Source organism: Microcebus murinus, chromosome 15, assembly GCF_040939455.1.
Source record: "Microcebus murinus isolate Inina chromosome 15, M.murinus_Inina_mat1.0, whole genome shotgun sequence".
Taxonomy (NCBI): Eukaryota; Metazoa; Chordata; class Mammalia; order Primates; family Cheirogaleidae; genus Microcebus; species Microcebus murinus.
This window is the reverse complement of record NC_134118.1, coordinates 46,047,068-46,065,278: the sequence shown is the minus strand read 5'-3', so window position 1 is coordinate 46,065,278 and position 18,211 is coordinate 46,047,068. Positions and strand designations below refer to the sequence as shown.

At 35.3% G+C, this 18,211-nt stretch overlaps 1 protein-coding gene and 1 pseudogene across 2 annotated transcripts in view; one reads left to right on the top strand and one right to left on the bottom strand.

Moving 5' to 3' along the window:
- The window catches only part of SCOC (short coiled-coil protein), a 37,338-nt gene extending 19,811 nt beyond the window's left edge, over positions 1-17,527 (top strand). Inside the window, exons 1-4 of one of the 2 annotated variants that reach the window (XM_012783836.2) lie at positions 8,221-8,405; positions 13,901-13,972; positions 14,345-14,428; positions 15,899-17,527. In XM_012783836.2, coding sequence (XP_012639290.1) covers positions 8,306-8,405; positions 13,901-13,972; positions 14,345-14,428; positions 15,899-16,041 — 399 coding nt within the window. In that variant the 5' untranslated portion in view covers positions 8,221-8,305 and the 3' untranslated portion in view covers positions 16,042-17,527. Of the gene's footprint in view, positions 1-8,220; positions 8,406-13,900; positions 13,973-14,344; positions 14,429-15,898 lie in introns of those variants that run through there. The other variant, XM_012783837.2, reaches the window with a different exon arrangement.
- LOC105881879 (elongation factor 1-alpha 1 pseudogene) lies at positions 4,293-5,837 on the bottom strand (annotated as a pseudogene).
- Positions 17,528-18,211: the final 684 nt, after the last annotated feature.

The window sequence follows — 18,211 nt, the reverse complement described above, 5'->3', positions numbered from 1 at the left end:
TGAAAGAGAACCCTAGTAGAACATCGTCAAAGCCCATTATTAGTTATTATCAGGAAATTATGATCTTGAGAAAGTATACATGAATAACTCAGTTTACCAAACAGCAGTACGGTATACTGTTGAGTATAGTATACTAGACTGTAATATACTATTAAGTGTAGTTTTGAAATCCAGTTTCAACAAGTAGGATATATTCTTCACTCACAAATTCAGGACAGCACTTATCCTCCAATTCAATAACCTTTCACGGGAAAAAAAATAAATAAATAAGGAAATGCAAGTTCTTATTTAGGAATAAGATGAAATGTTCTGCAAATTAATGAGCTTAAAGTATCAGACAACACACCTGGATACACTTGAAATTTATCAAAATGCCTCCATTTAGCATATTTTACCTTAAAATATCCACAGTATGTTTAGAGCCCTCTAATTAATTAACACAAGATAGAAGTTTTTATATGCACGATGAGAGTGTGTCAGACTGGAACATCAAAATGATCTTGGAAGTTCTTTATTTTATTATTTATCATTTCTTCCCCACATAATAAATGGCCTTATAACAGTTTTCATTTTGGACTTCCTCCATTCTCTATGAAGAAAAATTTGTTTTTATTTAGATGAACTATAATATCAATATTCACATATTCCAGATCACATGAATGTTCATCTTATAATCAAATATTTCTATGCAATTTCAGTGGTTTGTATTTCTACTTATATCTTTTCCTTATTCAGAAGAAGGTAATTTTTTATGGCTAAGTAATTTTTTAAGCCATTTATCTTAAAAAGTGGAAACTGTAAAAAATAAATGTGTAGTTTAATGAATGTTCAATTCATGACTAGTTTCCCAAAATGTCAGCTCCCTTTTTATATCCACTTTGGTGTACTATTCTTATTTGCACCTTTTGTCATTTCACAATTTTTCCTATTCATTTAATGGCACATTTTAATTATCATCAACACTGTTTATCAAATTTGAAATATGTTGTGAATGATTAATTGCTCTCTAATCTTATGGTTATCTTTTTGTAATTTATCTTTTTTAGAGTTTCTAAAGACTTCTTTTAAAGTGTCAATTATCTAGCAAACACATTTGATTCTAGAATATCGAAAAGGTGAATGCTCTAAAATAACCATATCCTACTTTATGGCAATCATTTCATCACATTTTTAAGATAGTTTTATTATCCAAAAGTACGTCCAAAATAAACCATAGGTTTTTCTGTTTTAAAATATGTGCATTTTAAGTGTCTCTTAATCTATAGGTTTTCTGTCCATTGTTTTTTCTCCAGTGAAATTTATTAAAGAAAAGCGCTTTGCTTTTTGTTTGTTTTTGTCCGCTAGTGTTTTCCATAGCCAAATTTTGCCAATTTTATCCAATTGGTAGATTTGACATATTTATTTGTCTTCTGTATTTCTTGTTAAATTGCTAATTTATGGGCTAGGTCAAATCAGGTTGCATTTTTTTTTTTACAAGATCATTTCATAGGTGGTGGTGTATTCTTTTTCCATTATAAAGTATATGATGTATGACTGTGTCTCTCTTTGTAATATTAGGGATATTGATATTCAGTGTCTAGATCACTGTTTCCCAATTATCTTTTAAAATTATACCCCTCTCCCTAGGGGCCTCAACCTCTCCCCCTACAAAATTGTCTTATGCCAAACTTGGAAAGCTATTGTTCCTTCAAATATTTTTCAGTACAGTACTATTTTTCCTTTCCTTCTGGGATTTTGATGACACAAATGTTAGGTCTTTTTTCCTGGTCTCTTAGGTTCCTGAGATTTTGTTCATTTTTTTTTTGAATAATTTTTCTCTCTGTTGTTCAGGTTGGATAATTTCTATAGATTACCAAATTCACTCTTTCATTTTTCATCTCCATCCTGCCATTGAGCCTTTGCAGAGAATTTGAAATTTGATTAAAAATAAAGAATTTAATTAAATAATTTTATTAATTTGTTTTTCAGTGCTAACATTTCCATTTGGTTTTTGTTTATATATTCTATTTATTTTGCTCATACTTACAGTTAGAATTTCCATTTTAGCATTTTTCATGATTGCTTCAAGTATTTTTATAATAGTTGCTTAAAATCATTTTCAGATAATTTAAACATTTGTGTCCTCTCAATGCTGGAGGATGTTCTTTGAGTTTTGATTCTTTTTATTTTTTAATTTTAATTTAATTTAATTTTATTTATTTATTTATTTTGAGACAGAGTCTCGCTTTGTTGCCCAGGCTAGAGTGAGTGCCGTGGCATCAGCCTAGCTCACAACAACCTCAAACTCCTGGGCTCAAGCAATCCTCTTGCCTCAGCCTCCTGAGTAGCTGGGACTACAGGCACGAGTCACCATGCCCTGCTATTTCTTCATCTGTTAAATGAAATGATGATATCTAGCTGATTCGATTATTTGAGGACTAAGTAAAATAACACATGTAGCATACCTAGCACACTGTAGACCCTAAAGAAATCTTGGCTAGTCTTATCATTTTTATAAAAAATTCAATTTTATTGAGGAAAAATTAAAATCAAATATATACATTTTAATTTACAGAAGATGACTTGACGATCATGTACACTGTGTAACTACCACCCCAATCAATCAAGATATTATAGGACATTTCTATTACCCAGAAAGTTCCCTTATGCCCTTTGAGTCAGCCCTCCTCTTATCTTCAACCCCATACAACCATTAATCTGATTTCTACCACAATAGCTAGGGTTTGCTTTGATTCTCAATACTGGTAAATTTTGGTGTCTTCTCTCTTTTGTTTTCTGGATAAATCTGCTTAGAGTTTTTAATTTAATTTTGGGTGGAATGTTCTATAAATGTCTGTTGGGTCAAGTTGGTTGATAGGATTGTTGAGGTCTTCTATTTCAATAGTTCGGAAATTTGCCAGTCCTTTGTTGAAATCACCTTTGTAGCTTCCAAAAATGCTAACGCCTGTGTCCACTCCTTGAGATTGTGATTTAATTATTCTGCTATTTGGCCTGTTCACTGAAGTCATTAAGAGTCCCAGGTGATACTAATGTACAAACAACTTTGGGACCTGTGTTCTGTATCCTTTCTGATTTTCTGTATCCTGGTTTTCAAACTAGAGCAGGGAGTGATGAACTGTCCAACTACAGTTGCGGGTTAGTTAATCATTCAGTTCTAGCAATTTTTGCTTCATTGCTATTTTGTAACACTGTTGTTAAGATTTTTCATCTTCTTGATGAATTGATCCTTTTTATCTTGTTTTAATGCAAATTTTCCTGAAGGTAAGTTCAAAAAAATCTTTCTAGCCTTTCAGTTTTCCTCTTCTATGAGTTGCCTATTTATGTTATTTGCATATATTTATGTTGAGTTGTCTTTTTCTTACTAATTTATCAGAATTCCTCATATTTTCAGAGTTTTACTCTACCCTCCCAGCCTGTGGCTTGTTTTAACTAGAGATGGCTTATCTTCTGTTTATCAAATTTTAAGATAATTGACATTTTTAAATCTTTCCTTAATGACTGGTGATGTTTGGTTTTGTTTAACAAATTTTTCCCTATGGTGATATCATAAAGATGTCTATTTTTCTTGTAAAAGTTTAGAGTTTTCATTTTCAGATGTAGGCCATTACTTCATTTGAAATTGAGTTTTGTGTTGTGAGATCAGGATCTGATTTCATATTTTTTATGTGAATAGCTAATTTAACTAGAACCACTGTAATTTGTGTTTTCTATAGCGAATTAATGATTATACTAATTTACACTCCCAACAGTACTGAATAATAGTTCTTTCCCACAACTTTTTTTTTTTTGAGATTCCAATAAGTTTGTTCAATATTAACTACAAAGTTTTATATATGTAGCACATGACATTCAATGTTACAGGTTTTGGCCTCTCTAAAATTACAGGTGAACAAAAGCATGCCACATTTCTATCCTAATCAAGTGTTGCGACCAGAGACCTCCCATAGCTTTTCATTAGCTACTTCAAGGTTCCTCCTCCTTAGCAATAGGTGGGGGGAGGGGACCCCTTTATTTCTAACCTGGAAAAAGATACATTAACTCAAGAATCATTTTCTATATTTCAGCAGCACATTCATCACCAGAAATAGGTTATGAAGTCTTTTACCTAAGGATTTCTATAAAATTTTTGGTGTTGACCAAAAGAAGACACAGGTTTCTCATTAAACTTTGTTTTAGTGGGTCTCAAAATTCTGTAACAGATTTTTGGTCAAGTTGTTTCCATTAAAAAGTACTGATTTTAAAGATTAATTACTTAAAACTGCCACACAAAAAGAAGCAAATATGGTCCACAAAACATTCTCCTTTCCTTCTGAAGGTTTTACAATGCATTGTTATTATTAACAAGTCTTCTGCTATTAAACTTAAATAACCAATTGAAACAAACAGTTCTGAGACCATTTTTCCACCACTGATTAAGAGTGGGATGGCAGGTATTAGGGATAATATTCATTTAGCCTTCTCAGGTTTCTGGGCAGATTTGGTGACCTTGCCAGCTCCAGCAGCCTTCTTGTCCACTACTTTGATGACACCCACAGCAACTGTCTGTCTCATATCATGAACAGCAAAATGACCCAGAGGAGGATAGTCAGAGAAGCTCTCAACACAAATGGGCTTGCCAGGAATGATATTAATGATGGCAGCATCACCAGACTTCAAGAATTTAGGGCCATCCTCCAGTTTCTTTCCAGAGTGGTGATCAAGCTTTTCCTTCAGCTCAGCAAACTTTCAGGCAATGTGAGCTGCATGACATTCCAGTACAGTAGCATAGCCAGTGCTAATTTGGCCTGGATGTTTCAGGATAGTCACCTGAGCAGTGAAGCCAGCTGCTTCCATTGGTGGGTCATTTTTGCTGTCACCAGCAACACTGCCACAATGAACATCTTTGACAGACACATTCTTGATGTTGAAGCCCCCATTGTCCCTTGGAAGAGCTTTGCTCAAAGCTTCATGGTACATTTCAACCGACTACTTCAGTTATAACATTGACTGGAGCAAAGGTCACCACCATGTCGGGTTTGAGAACACCAGTCTCCATTTGGCCCATAAGGATAGTACCAATACCACCAATTTGGTAGACATCCTGGAGAGGCAGATGCAATGGTTTGTCAGTTGGATGATTTGGTGGCAGGATGTAATCCAGAGCTTCAAGCAGTGTGGCTCCACCAGCATTGCCATCTTTACAGGTGACTTCCCGTCCCTTGAACCAAAGCATGTTATATTACCACTTGGCTCCAACATGTTGTCACCATTCCAACCAGAAATTGGCACAAATGCTACTGTGTCAGGGTTGTAGCCAACTTTCTTAATGTAAGTGCTGACTTCTTTAATGATTTCCTCATATCTCTTCTGGCTGTAGGGCTACTCAATGGAATCCATTTTGTTAACACCAAAAATTAGTTGTTTCACACCTAGTGTGTAAGCCAGTACGGCATGCTCAGGGCTCTGCCCATTCTTTGAAATATCAGCTTCAAATTCACCAACAACCGCAGTGACAATCAGGACAGCACAGTCAGCCTGAGATGTGCCTGCAATCATGTTTTTGATAAAGTGTTTGTGTCCTGGGGAATCAATAATAGTCACATAATATTTGCTGGTCTCAAATTTCCACAGGGAGATATCAATGGTGATACCATGGTCATGCTCAGCTTTCAGTTTATCCAAGATTCAGGCATACTGGAAGGAGCCCTTTCCCATCTCAGTGGCCTCCTTCTCAAATTTTTCGATGGTTCTTTTGTTGGTCCCATCACATTTGTAGATCAGATGGCCAGTAGTGTGGACTTGCCTGAATCTATGTGTCTGATGACGACGATGTTAATGTGAGTCTTTTCCTTCCCCATTTCAGCTTTTATGGGTGATTTTCACAGCACCTGTGTTCTAGTGGCAAACCTGTTGTGAAAAATTTCTTTCCCACGACTTTACAAGACATCTTTATCATATACCAACTTCTAGGTATCTTCCTTTCTCATTTCTTTTTGTCAATTCTTGCATCAAAGCTGCTCTTTTAAAAGTTGCTTTAAAATGAATTACCACATGATCTAGCACTTCCACTTCCGAGTATATGTCCAAAAGAGTTGGAAACAGGGTCTCAAGGAAATATTTGCACACCCATGTTCATAGTAGCATTATTCCCAATAGCCCAAAGGTGGAAACAACCTAAACATCCATTAATGTATGAAAAGATAAAATATGCTATATACACATAATGGAATATTTTTCACCCCTAAAAAGGAAATTCTGCAATATGCTACAACATGTATGAACTTTGAGGACATTCTGTTAAATAAAAGCCAGTCACAAAAGAACAAGTTCTGTATGATTTCACTTATTAGGTTCTTAGAGTAGTCAAACTCATAGAAACAGATAGTACAATGGAAGTTGCCAAGGATTTGGAGGAGTAGGAAATGGGGGGTTGTTTAATGGATACAGAGCTTCAGTTTGGGAAGATAGAGTTCTGGAGATTGAACAACAATGTGAATGTACTGAATACTACTGAAGTAAAAATTGGTTAAAATGGTAAGTTTTATGTAATGTATATTTCACCACTATTAAAAAATTTCAAAAAACTATTTTAGCAAAAAAAAAAAAAGTTCCTCTTAATAGTTTCTCTTGGTCTTGGGTGTTCTGCAGTTTCACCATTGCATGGAATTCTTTATATTAATCATGCTTGAGAATAAGTACTGCTTGCATCTGAAGATTCAAACATTCCACAATCTTGGAAAATTCTTAGTTATTACTTTTTGAATACTGCCTGCATGCATTCAAAGTCTCTCTTTTTGGTACTCCCATTAGATTTCTGTTGCATTTTCTTTTTTCATTTATTTAGCTCCTACATTGCACTCTAGTAAATTTTCTCAAATTAGGTATTGTAGTCTCAGCCAAATGTATAATTCTCAAACAAAAGATTTTTAAATATATCCCTTAAGAGGATTAAAGCTACATGTCAGTAAACTGTGTCAGAAGTCAAAAGTCAGGAAACAGGGAGGCTCTTCTCCACAGCTCAGGAGCTTGTGCCAAAGCTAAAACTATAACATATTCCTTGGATGTCTACCCTGCACTCAATAAATACTAAAAATAAGCAGGATGCTGCTTTGTGCCAAGTTCTAGATTACTACCAACACTGTCACAGACATCCCATTACACCTCAGAGTCTCGCAACATAGCATTTCGTACCGCAGGTAAGACCTTGAACAAGAAATGTATTGACTTCTATGCTTGTTTCTTTCTATAGGTTGTTGAGAGAATCAAATGGGATAAGATGCGTGAAAGGGCTATACCTAAGTACTGCCGTGTTTCCCTGAAAATAAGACCTACTCATAAAATAACCCCTAGCAGGATTTCTAAGCATTTGCGCAATATAAGCCCTACCCTGAAAATAAGACCTAGTGAAGGGTGTGGGTATCTCCACAACACATGCATTTAGTGGTGGAGCGGTAAAGAAGACCAGCAGCCCTTCTTATCTGCCCTATGAAAGCTCTATTGCTCAACATGAGAGATTGGGGACAATGGTACTAAAGGAAATAGAGTCCCAAGAAATTCAGGATGGAATTTGGGGTTTGGAGAGTTATGATGATGTTCCAGAAGAAGACGACTTAACTATATTTGAATAAATGTAGATTGTTCTACCGTACTTAAAAAAAATAACATATCCCCTGAAAATAAGCCCTAGGGTGTCTTCTTGAGGAAAAATAAATATAAGACCCTGTCTTATCTTCAGGGAAACACAGTATGAAGATATTTTCTCAATTCTAAAATATCAAATGGTCAGGCACACTATAGATTTAACAATAGTTCGGGTGTGTGTGTGTGTATGGGGAGGAACATTCCACCGGCAGTACTTTATAAGCTTTCCGATTTTGGAAATAAATATATGAAAAAGTCTGCTTGTAGAATTCAGGAACCACGGTATCGCACTGGTTTTCTTTTTATGTTCTGTCTGCAAACGCTTTTTTCTTGAATTTGAATAGTTTCTTCCTCACCCAGCATTTGGTCATCCCGATTGTCCACACCGGACTTCTGACTCCCAATTTTCAGATTCCTTAAGAGACAGACAAGAGGCTTCCCTACGACCGGCTTTCAAGCGCTTCGCTTCCACACTGCCATTGGCTCTTGCTCTCCCTGGACCCGCCCACAGCGTCCTCAGGCCTGATTGGGTGTCAATGCCCTTTTGTTATGGCAAAGGTGGATCACGGTGCTTTGACAGAGGATGATTGGGGCGGCGGGCAGCTAATGCGCAGGCGTGCACTCTGGAGTCGTGATTGGCGGGCGACGGGGCGGGACGAGGCGGGACTCTCACGGCGCACGTTCTATGGGCGGAGAGGGCGGAGCTGCCGGTGTCAGTTGGTCTAAGTGTCCCGGCCTGAGGTATCCTCCCGATCCCTCCCCTTCTGGGCGCCTCTTAAAGAAAGGTGAGGGCCGTCCTGGGCAGCGGAGGGCCTGGCCCCAGGCCACTGGAGTTGCGGCCTCGGTACCGCCAGGGCCTGGAGGGCGGGGCGGGCTGGACGCGGCCAGGCGCACGGGGGCCGGGGTAGAACGGTCTCGGGCCTGGGCATCTGATGGGCGGCTGAGGCCTGGCTCCCTGCAGAACCCCTGCGCAACCTCTTTTTCTCATCTTTCCGTTATCAGGCCCAGAGGTTCTTTTGGAGAGGGGCCGCCCGCGGTCCCTGACATAGATATCCTGCGGCTTTCTCCCCGCCGCTCTTGCCCATGGGTCGGAGGCCCCTTTCCAGCCCCCTGCTGTGGAATTGCACTGCGGGAGGGGCGTTTTGGTGGGGTGGGACCCGGCACGCCTGCACTCGCCTGTGGCTGCTCTGCAATAGCCTAGGTGGTGGGAGAGGGGACGCTGAAGTGAAGAGGGAGGTTGGTGAACGGTATAATAGGGATGGAATGTCTTTCCAGGAGCTGAAAGCACCATCTAGGTTTGTTTCTTCATCGATTTCTCCCAAGACCCCTACTGAACAAGTTTTGACAAGTAAGGTTTGGAAAGGAATAAAAGGATGCATTCTTGAAGGGCAGGACTTCTGTTATACAACCTATCAATCTCGGAGTATTATGTAACAGTATTAGGGACAGATGCTATTGCAGGTGTTCCCGAAGATGTATTCTGGCGCCTGTACCCCCTCATTGATTAAACTTAATGTAGCTAGCCATTCTCTGAGGTTCTAGCTTCTGTTTAAGTGCTCATTTGGCCAGACAATTCCTTTATCTTGTGAAATTTGAAACTGGATTTACTTAACCAGAACAAACCAAAGCAGAACTTGAACAGATCTGAACAAACAAACCATACTGAAGTTGATGCAGCCTGAAGGGAATGAAGCTTATCAGTTGCTTAGCAAAAATATGAAAAGAGTTGAACATCCGGGGTTGCAAAATGTTTGGCAAACTTAGATTAGGTCCATATTAAAGTTTCTTCCATCACCTATGAAGTTAGACCTGGGTTCAAATTCTTGGTACAGACATTGGCCATGAAACCTGAAGCAATATTCATAGCCTTTCTGAGATTTAGTGTCCACATCTGTAAATTGTGTTTTCCTTCTGTTGATTTGATGAAATAATTTTTGTTAAGCATTTAGCCCATTAAAGCGCAAAGACATTATTTTATCAGTCTTACTGGTTTGCTAGTAAGTGGATGACATGATGAAATCAATTTTAGATACCGAAAAGTTGGGTGGTTGAGATTGGACGGATATTAGAAAAAAGTCTCAAAATGTCAAGTCTCAGATGTGGGTATAGCTGTGCTGGAATGGTAGCAAATCCCTTGGACCTTTGCTGTAGTCTAGGCTTTGTTGGTAACTAATTTTGTGGTCTTCAGTAAGCCATTCTCATCTTTGGCCTTGATTTCTTTATTTGTAAAATGAGGCAGCTAGACTAGATGGCTTTTCTAAAATTCTTTTTGTGGCCTGAATTAGAGCTAAAAGGTAAAAAATATAATAGCTAACATTTATTGAATACCTACTATGTACTGGGTACTGTTGCAAGTGCACTGTATGTATCAACCCATTAAGTTCTCACAACAAACCCATGAGGTACATACTGTTGTTATCCCTATTTTACAGATGAGGAAACTAAGGCTGAGATGTTAACCTTGCCCAAAGTTCTAGAGCTTATAAAATTGTAGTGCTAGGATTTGAATCCAGATAATCGGACTCCATGTTCTTAATCTCTGTGCTAAACTGTCTCTTGAGAAGAGGGATATTGTGGTACTATCAGGTACTCCAAAAGAAGGTACAGGTATATTTGGTGAGATGATAGTCTTTGGTCACAGATGTGTGGGCATGGAAAAGATGTTTTAATTAAATGGATCTTGTCCTAATGCTTGCCACACTTCCTGGTCTTTATTCTCTCTATACTTTCTACCTCCTGGACTTAAATTATCAAAAATAATTGAAGATTCTTTTCCACTAACCAAGGCTAGATGCAGTTAGGCAGCAGAATTCACTGTGGTTGTTGAGAAAAGCTTTAAAAAGTCTGACCTAGGGATAGGTCAGAGCTGAAGAATCTCAGATAACCATACTTATTTTGGGGCTAAGGCAGATTTAGGATCAGCAAAGCAGCCTCAGCACCCCAAATTCATTTCAGTCTTCCTACTCTTGAGAAACTTTAGTCTAGATTCTCTCTCTTTTTGTCAGATTTGCATTTATGTATAGTAACAGATGGAGTTGAAAATGAACTCTTAAGAGCACATTTGCCATGGAATTGGATTGATGTTATAGCAACTGTAGGTTTTATGTAAGGATTTTATAGTTGAAAAACTCAATCTTGTATGAAATATCTATTATGACATAGTACTGTGTTAATGTAAACATTATACAGTTTGAGAATTGATCCTATTTTGAAAGAAAATAAAATCCATGGCTAAAATACTTTGACATAAAGAACTCATAAACCTTTTGGTCCCATATGTAACATAAATCAGTTTATTACTCTAAATCTACTGTAAGCCTTTGAGTATATACAACAGTAGCATTTTGAGGCCAGTTTATTTAAACACATTACAATAGAAGAAAATTGCACTTTTTTGTTATTGTGGAGAGGCAGCAGGTAATATTCTAGTCCACTTTATTAAAGAGCCCTTTTGGACAGGGATGCCACATATAGTTGGGCACGTTTTGCACTGTACAACCCTTGAAGTGCAATCTTACATAAACAGTAATGTGGATTGACTCTCAGGTTGTGTGATATGTCCTATAGCACTGTTTTTGTGGCACTACCTTTGTGCTCCTGCCTCTGTCTCAACCTTGAATACAAGAGTAATTTTTCCTTGAATAAGCCCCCTTCACCCTGCTTTTTCTGCTTTCTATTTTCTTTCACTTTTTCAAATGAAGTTAAACTGTTAATAAGCCATGCATAGATTTTTGTTATTTGTGTTACATATGGTCAAAATTTCAGTAACTGATGGCGTTTTCTTTACCTATTACATTGGTCTGTTTGGAACACTTATGCTTTTGTAGAAGACTTTTTGGTTTAATTTTAATATTAGACCAAAATATAAGCAAAAGAAAAATAAATACCCCTTCTCTGCACTATATCGATTTCAGAATCAGATGTATTGATTTTGTGATTATCTGTGGCTTTGACTTGTGTATCTTACAACTCTTCTCAGCTATCATGAAAATTCTGTTTTAGCCGTATTCTTAAAAACATTCGGTATTAGAAATTTGAAGTACTTTTAAAAAAATCATCCAAGGGCAGTAAGCAAATTACAGTTTACTGTTGCTGACTATTCATTCCCAAAATCATTTACTTTTGCTTTTGGCTGTTGCCTCTATTCATCTTTTAGCCGGATCAGTGGTTGTAATGGTATGAAAACTGATGGCGACTGGCACCTTATCAGAAGCTTGCTTTCCTGTCAGGGAAATGTCAAATCAGGTTTTCAGTGTTGACATTCTTCCTCTTTAGTTATAGACATGTTGACTGAATGAAGAGAAATAATTTTTGAAATATGGTCTTCAAATACTAGAGTAGGTTGAATAACTTAAAGAAAAATTTAGAATTAGTTATAGATTACCAAAAACTTTTTAGTATATATTAGTACATCTGGATTTATCTTAGATGTACTGATACATACTTTCTCTGAAGTGCAGAGAATCCGAGAATTAACTTTAAGTGCTGCTTAGATAAGTGGAATGGTGCTTGAAGACTTGGAGTAGGTTTATTAAACATTATTAAGTTAATTGTATACGATTTGTACTTATTCTCTAACACATTGACTACCACACTAGAAAAAAAATTTTTTTCCTTGGGGCCATGGTGTTTTATTAGGAAAATAGAATAAAAACTTTGAAAACAAAATGATCCTTTACAATTTAATGAAAAATTTGTTATTTTTTATTGTTTTCTGTGCATGAGTTATATGCAACTTGAAAAATAGTTCTTGTGGCTCCCAAGGTGAAGAGATATGTGAGTTATATATGCTTCAGGAGGCCCTGAGCTCAAAACTAGTGTGACTTAAATTCAGCTCACATGGAAATTAATGTATTAATAATGCTATTTAAGGGATATTTAATATCTGTCTTTTTTTTGACTAATGAATGATGTCTTACTTGAGTTTATATACATGTACATTGGACATTTTATTTCCATGTTCATGCTAGTATCTGAAGTGTAAATGAAGCTGTGAGGAAGTATATAATATAATGTTGTCTCTTGGTTGTGATTCTAGTTCCAGTATATAGACATCCTTGTTTAATAGGTCTGGTATCTGCTGTCTAAAATATGGAAGCATAACAATGCTTTGGTTAGAGTAGGTGTTCAGTAAATTCTTGTTGAAAGAGTAACAACACTGACAAGACAGGTCTAGGTTGCTTCAGTGTAGTAGATCAGATTAGTTAACATCTGTTTTCAGTATGTCTGGAAGCATTATTTAATAAATTTTGAGCACATTGAATTTAAAATGATAGCAGTGGAGCAGAACATGTTTCATAGGAATTTTGTGCTTTAATATTTTGAAGCCTTTTATCAAAATAATGAAATGTTAATATTCATTTATTTATTTACCTCCAGCTTAGCCTGTTTTGACTCAACTATAACCAGGATGTGACAATGGACAGTTATTCATTTATTCCATATTAGTGTTTCAGATGTCTAGTATTTTTCTTTTGAATTTTATATATACAAAGTTAAGCAATATATGTAAAATAATACTTTAATAAAGAATATTTTCAAGAGCTTTATCTTTATCCCTACCATCATCTATATATCAGAGCTTTTTCCATTTTGCTGTGTTCTCTTTATCCGTATTTATGTACACTTTACATAATTTACATCAGTGAATACAATTTTATGACCATCCTTCCATGTTGTTATAGTCATCACAATTATTTTAGTAGCCACTCTGTTAGAAATTACAAGGTAGTTTTACCAGACTCTGAATGGACAGTTATGTTGTTTCTGATTTACTGGGCTGTAAATAAGATTGAAGCGAAGATTTTTATGTCTATAACTTTCTCCTTTTTTGTAATTGTCCTTCGGTTAAATTTCTAAGACTACAATACTTAGTAAAAAAGATTTAAATGTTTTTATGAATTTTGTTTTTTATTATACTGTTTTCCAAAAAGATTACATATTTAAAACTTTTGTCCATATTTGTGTATTTTTCATCATTCTTTGCTAGTATTGATCATTATCTTACCTAAAAGAATAATTTAATAAATATACAGTGGTATTTAATTGTATATATTTTTTGATTACCAAGAAGCTGAACATTTTCTGTTTACTTAATACTTCTCTTTGTAAACTATTTGTATCCTTTGCTTATTTGCCCACTAGATATTTATTTTATTCTTAGAAATATTAAAGCATATAATAAAGGGTCCTGCTGGGTCATATTTGACAAAATCATCTTCTTTTGAAAAAGGGACATATTTTACTGCTGTGTCTATATTTCTAATTTTTTCTTATTTAGACCATTCATCAAGGATTTTGTATCCAAGGCGCAAAAGTTTGTTACCCAAGATGATGAATGCTGACATGGATGGTATGTTCTTATTTTCTTGTTTGTATGTTCTGGTTTTGTGGATGCTTTTGCTTTATTAATCAGTGGAAAGAGCAGAGAAACAATATTTAGAAGGCTTGGATCTTGGCTAATTTACCTATATCCTGTCTAGTTGTAGAAAGGATCTAAATGGAAGGCAGCTTCCATTCCTTAACTGTGAAAGATTGAGAAGTCAATTTTATCTTTACCTCTGTGTCCTCATCTGGAATTTGGGGAAATAACTTTTTACTTCACAGGGCTCTTGTATAAGTCCAATAAGAATGCTTACAGAACATTTTGCAGATTTTTAAGTGCTACACTACATAAATGGTACCTAATGTTAATTAATAGTAAATTTGAACCTTTATATTACAGCAGTTGATGTTGAAAATCAGGTGGAACTGGAGGAAAAAACACGACTTATTAATCAAGTGTTGGAACTCCAACATACACTGGAAGGTTAGCTTGCATTTTGTAGTTTCCTTGAATGACATCCAGTTAATTGAAATTATAAGCATTTATGTTGCTAAATTTTGTTTTTCAAGTGTATAATTTTAAAAGTATAAACTTCAAAGTCCATTTCACTATATATTTTTTTGTTTCTGTTTCTGCCTGTAGCTTTGGCTGATAGTTTTAAAGAACAAATATGCTTCAATAAGAAAGTCAAATAATGTTCTTATGCTTCCCTTTTTATGTCTAACATAATGCTATTTAGTATATGTCCCCCTTTTAAGTCCCTGCAGTGTGTTACTAAGTTCACTTTAATACAGACTGTTTTAAAGTAAAAACAATGTATTAGCATTGGAGATTAAGGAGAATTAAATTTTTTTCATTTTCTAAATATTTTGCATAAGATTAATACTACCACTGAAACATCTTTTGGTCTTTAATGAAATTAAGAGGTTGTGTTTTTGGCACCAGAGTGAGCAGATCATGTCATTCAGAATCCTCCAATGGCTTACCATCTTACAGAGTTAATAATCATCTGTGACTACCTTTCAGAGTCAGGCCATACTCTCTGCCTCATATATTCCACCTCAGACTCTGACCTTCTTGCCGTTCTTTCAGCATGCCAAGCATGCTTCTACTCAGGGTCTTTGCCGTTGCTGTGCTCCTCTGCTTCAATCTTCTTCCCTTAGTTTTATATCTATATGGCTTATTCTCTCACTTCAAGTCTCTGGTCAAATTCCTTTTATCAAAATAGGTAACCCAGAAAAGAGCAGCTTCCCTTCTGCTTTTTGTGACTGTTACCCCTCCTGCTTTCTCTCCATACCAGCTCCTCACTACATGACTTACTATATATTTACTTATTTAATGTTTGCTCTTGACTGACACTTGTACTCCCTTAACACACACATGCACCTGTTTTGTTTACTCTTCTAGAACAGTGCCTGGCTCCTATTGATTAAATGATATATTGGTTAAATGAGTAAATGGAGATAATTTTTTATATGATCATCAAGAACTTCATCTTTTGAATTTTTTGCTAATGTTAACATACAAAAGTATCAAGTGTTTGGAAACCAACTGCCTCTATGTGTCTGAATTCAGTTATGTTAACCTACTATATTTCTTAAACATTTCTAGTAAAGACATTATGGTTTTATGTTGATAAGACATAAACCAGAATTTGTTTTACAAAATCTGTTTTTTTAAAATAATTAACTGTTTTAAAAATTAACTCAACATAATTTTTTTTTTTTTTTTTTTTTACAAAGAATAACATATAGTCTACTTTGAAATCTCTTTTTAGGAATTATTGTCTACTGATTTGCATTGTTTACTTTGTTTACCATATTCTCTAAAATAATCTGAATCCTTAAACTTTAAGGATTGTGCTGTCTCTTTTAAGAATGGAATATTAAACATTTGTAATATGGAATCATTGCCATGATTTTATAGATAATGGCATTTTTATTTTTTATATAGATCTCTCTGCAAGAGTAGATGCAGTTAAAGAAGAAAATTTGAAGCTAAAATCAGAAAACCAAGTTCTTGGACAATATATAGAAAACCTCATGTCAGCTTCTAGTGTTTTTCAAACAACTGACACAAAAAGCAAAAGAAAGTAAGGGATTGATACCCACCCGTTTTATGGAATTGCTGCTGATCTTTTTTTCTTTAAAACTTGGATAGATTCCAAAAGTTACAGTACCTTTGTTTGTGGCTTCATTGAATATTTATGAAGATAATGTCAGATATAGGCAAAATTAACAGAATAACAGGAGACTTCTAAGAGTTTGTGTATTATGTTAGTCTATGAAAATGTGCAAAATGTATTGTAGAGACTTTATAATTAGAATTGCATATATTTATGAAACTTAAAGATGAATGTTTTATTGAATTTGTTTTGATTTGTAGGTTTAGCAATGTCTTTTATTATAGGCTTAGTTAGATACACAAGAAAATAACCACCATGTTGTGACAAAGTGACCAAAATCATGTACTGAATGCACAGCTTTATGTACCCTGTCCACCATTTTGTGCCTCTTCTCCATTTGCTTCTTCCTTACTAGTTCCCTTCCCCAATGAAAAAATTGGTTTCACGTTTGTAAAAGAATTTTAATGGTTAAAAATAATCTCTGAGAGTAACCTGAATTTTAATTGTTTGAAACTTAACCAAAATGAGATATGTTCTCAGCTAGGGCTTGTCATTTGTGACATTTAGTATTAAGATAGGATTGCTTGTTTCTCTCAAATCAATTGAAAACAGATGGAGGCTATAAAAATGAAGATTTTTTTTTTGAAAGTAAATTGTCAACTTGGGAAAATTTGTTGTTAAAAATTTATTTTTCACAAAATAACCCACTTGGTATCTGGATAGATATGAATTCTGGTTGTGTGTGTGTTTAAATAGAAAATCTTGAAGAAAAATAGAAATAGGGTGGAAAAGTACTTGGTAAACAGTAGTAACCAACTCAGTGTTTTCACTCCAGGTTTGTATTTTCTCTGGCACAAAGTAGATCTTCTGGGAAATATATGTGAAAGTGGATTAAATTTGACTACCCTTATGTATGTAAGCCACATCTGGAAGAGAATAGTTACAAGGAGTTTGGTCTCAAGGTTTATTTTTACTTGGAAGATCAACTTTTGCAAAATTCCCTAAGAGTATATTACTATCAGTTTCATGAATAAAATGGGAGAGTTTTACATGTACACTAATTGATAATCTTGTTCAGTATTTTCTCTCACTTGTTCTCCCAGAATTTTCTGTAAGTTCTACTACTTGGTTTACAGTTTTAGTCATCCTTTAACAATTTTTAAAAGTTTAGTTTGTAGATTCCATTCGGTAAGGGAATCATTATCAGAAGTAATGTTAAAATGTTGTAATAGGAAAAGGATCCACTAATATAGCTTATGGTTCTTAGACTTGGGCTACTTTTAATCATGGAATAATCTTATGTATTGGTGTAAAAATTGATGAATGACTTTAGCTGTATGAATATATAATAGTCACATTGCAAACATTTTGCATCCCTTTTGTGACCTAATTTACATACATTTAAATTGTGTTGCAGTTCTGCTTTGCTGTTTAATAAAAAGCTGTTTCAGAGATTGTGTGTGTTTTGATATAGTACGTGGGGTATGTATAGGTATAGTGGTATATATATCCATGGTTGTTCACTGCCACAGGATAAATAGCATATCTTATTTAAGTACCTAGTTAATATTTAGGGGAATATTTTTATTAATATAAATATTACAGGTTATCAATACAAATATTATATGATACTAAACATTAATTTAAAAAATAAAAGCAAAGCATTCACAGAAGAGGATCCAAGATCTCCAGGGGAAAAGAAGTTATATTTTTTAGGGTAGGCTAAGCTACCACAACAAGATACACAGTGATAAAATATGTAAGATAATATAGGAGTTTCTGTCCCACCAATGGTTCTGAGGTCAGCATTACAGGCTAGCAGGCTTTGTTCCATACAGTTATTCAGGGACTTGAGTTGAGGATGGCTCTGCTGATTTGTCATGGCTTCCAAGTCACTCTTGTTATCACCATTCTAAATTGAACAAAAAGAGCATGGAAGTGCCCACATGTAAGGTTTTATGGGCCTGGCCTAGAAATGCCTCATATCTCTCACAGTCCAATGGTGGGGAGACTTAGTTACAAGAGTAGCTGAGAAATGTAGTCCCTGGCTGGGAAACTATATTCCAGCTACAACTATATTACTATGGAAGCAGTAAAGGATTTTGGTGGCTACTAGCAGCCTCAGCCACAGCTCTCTTCTC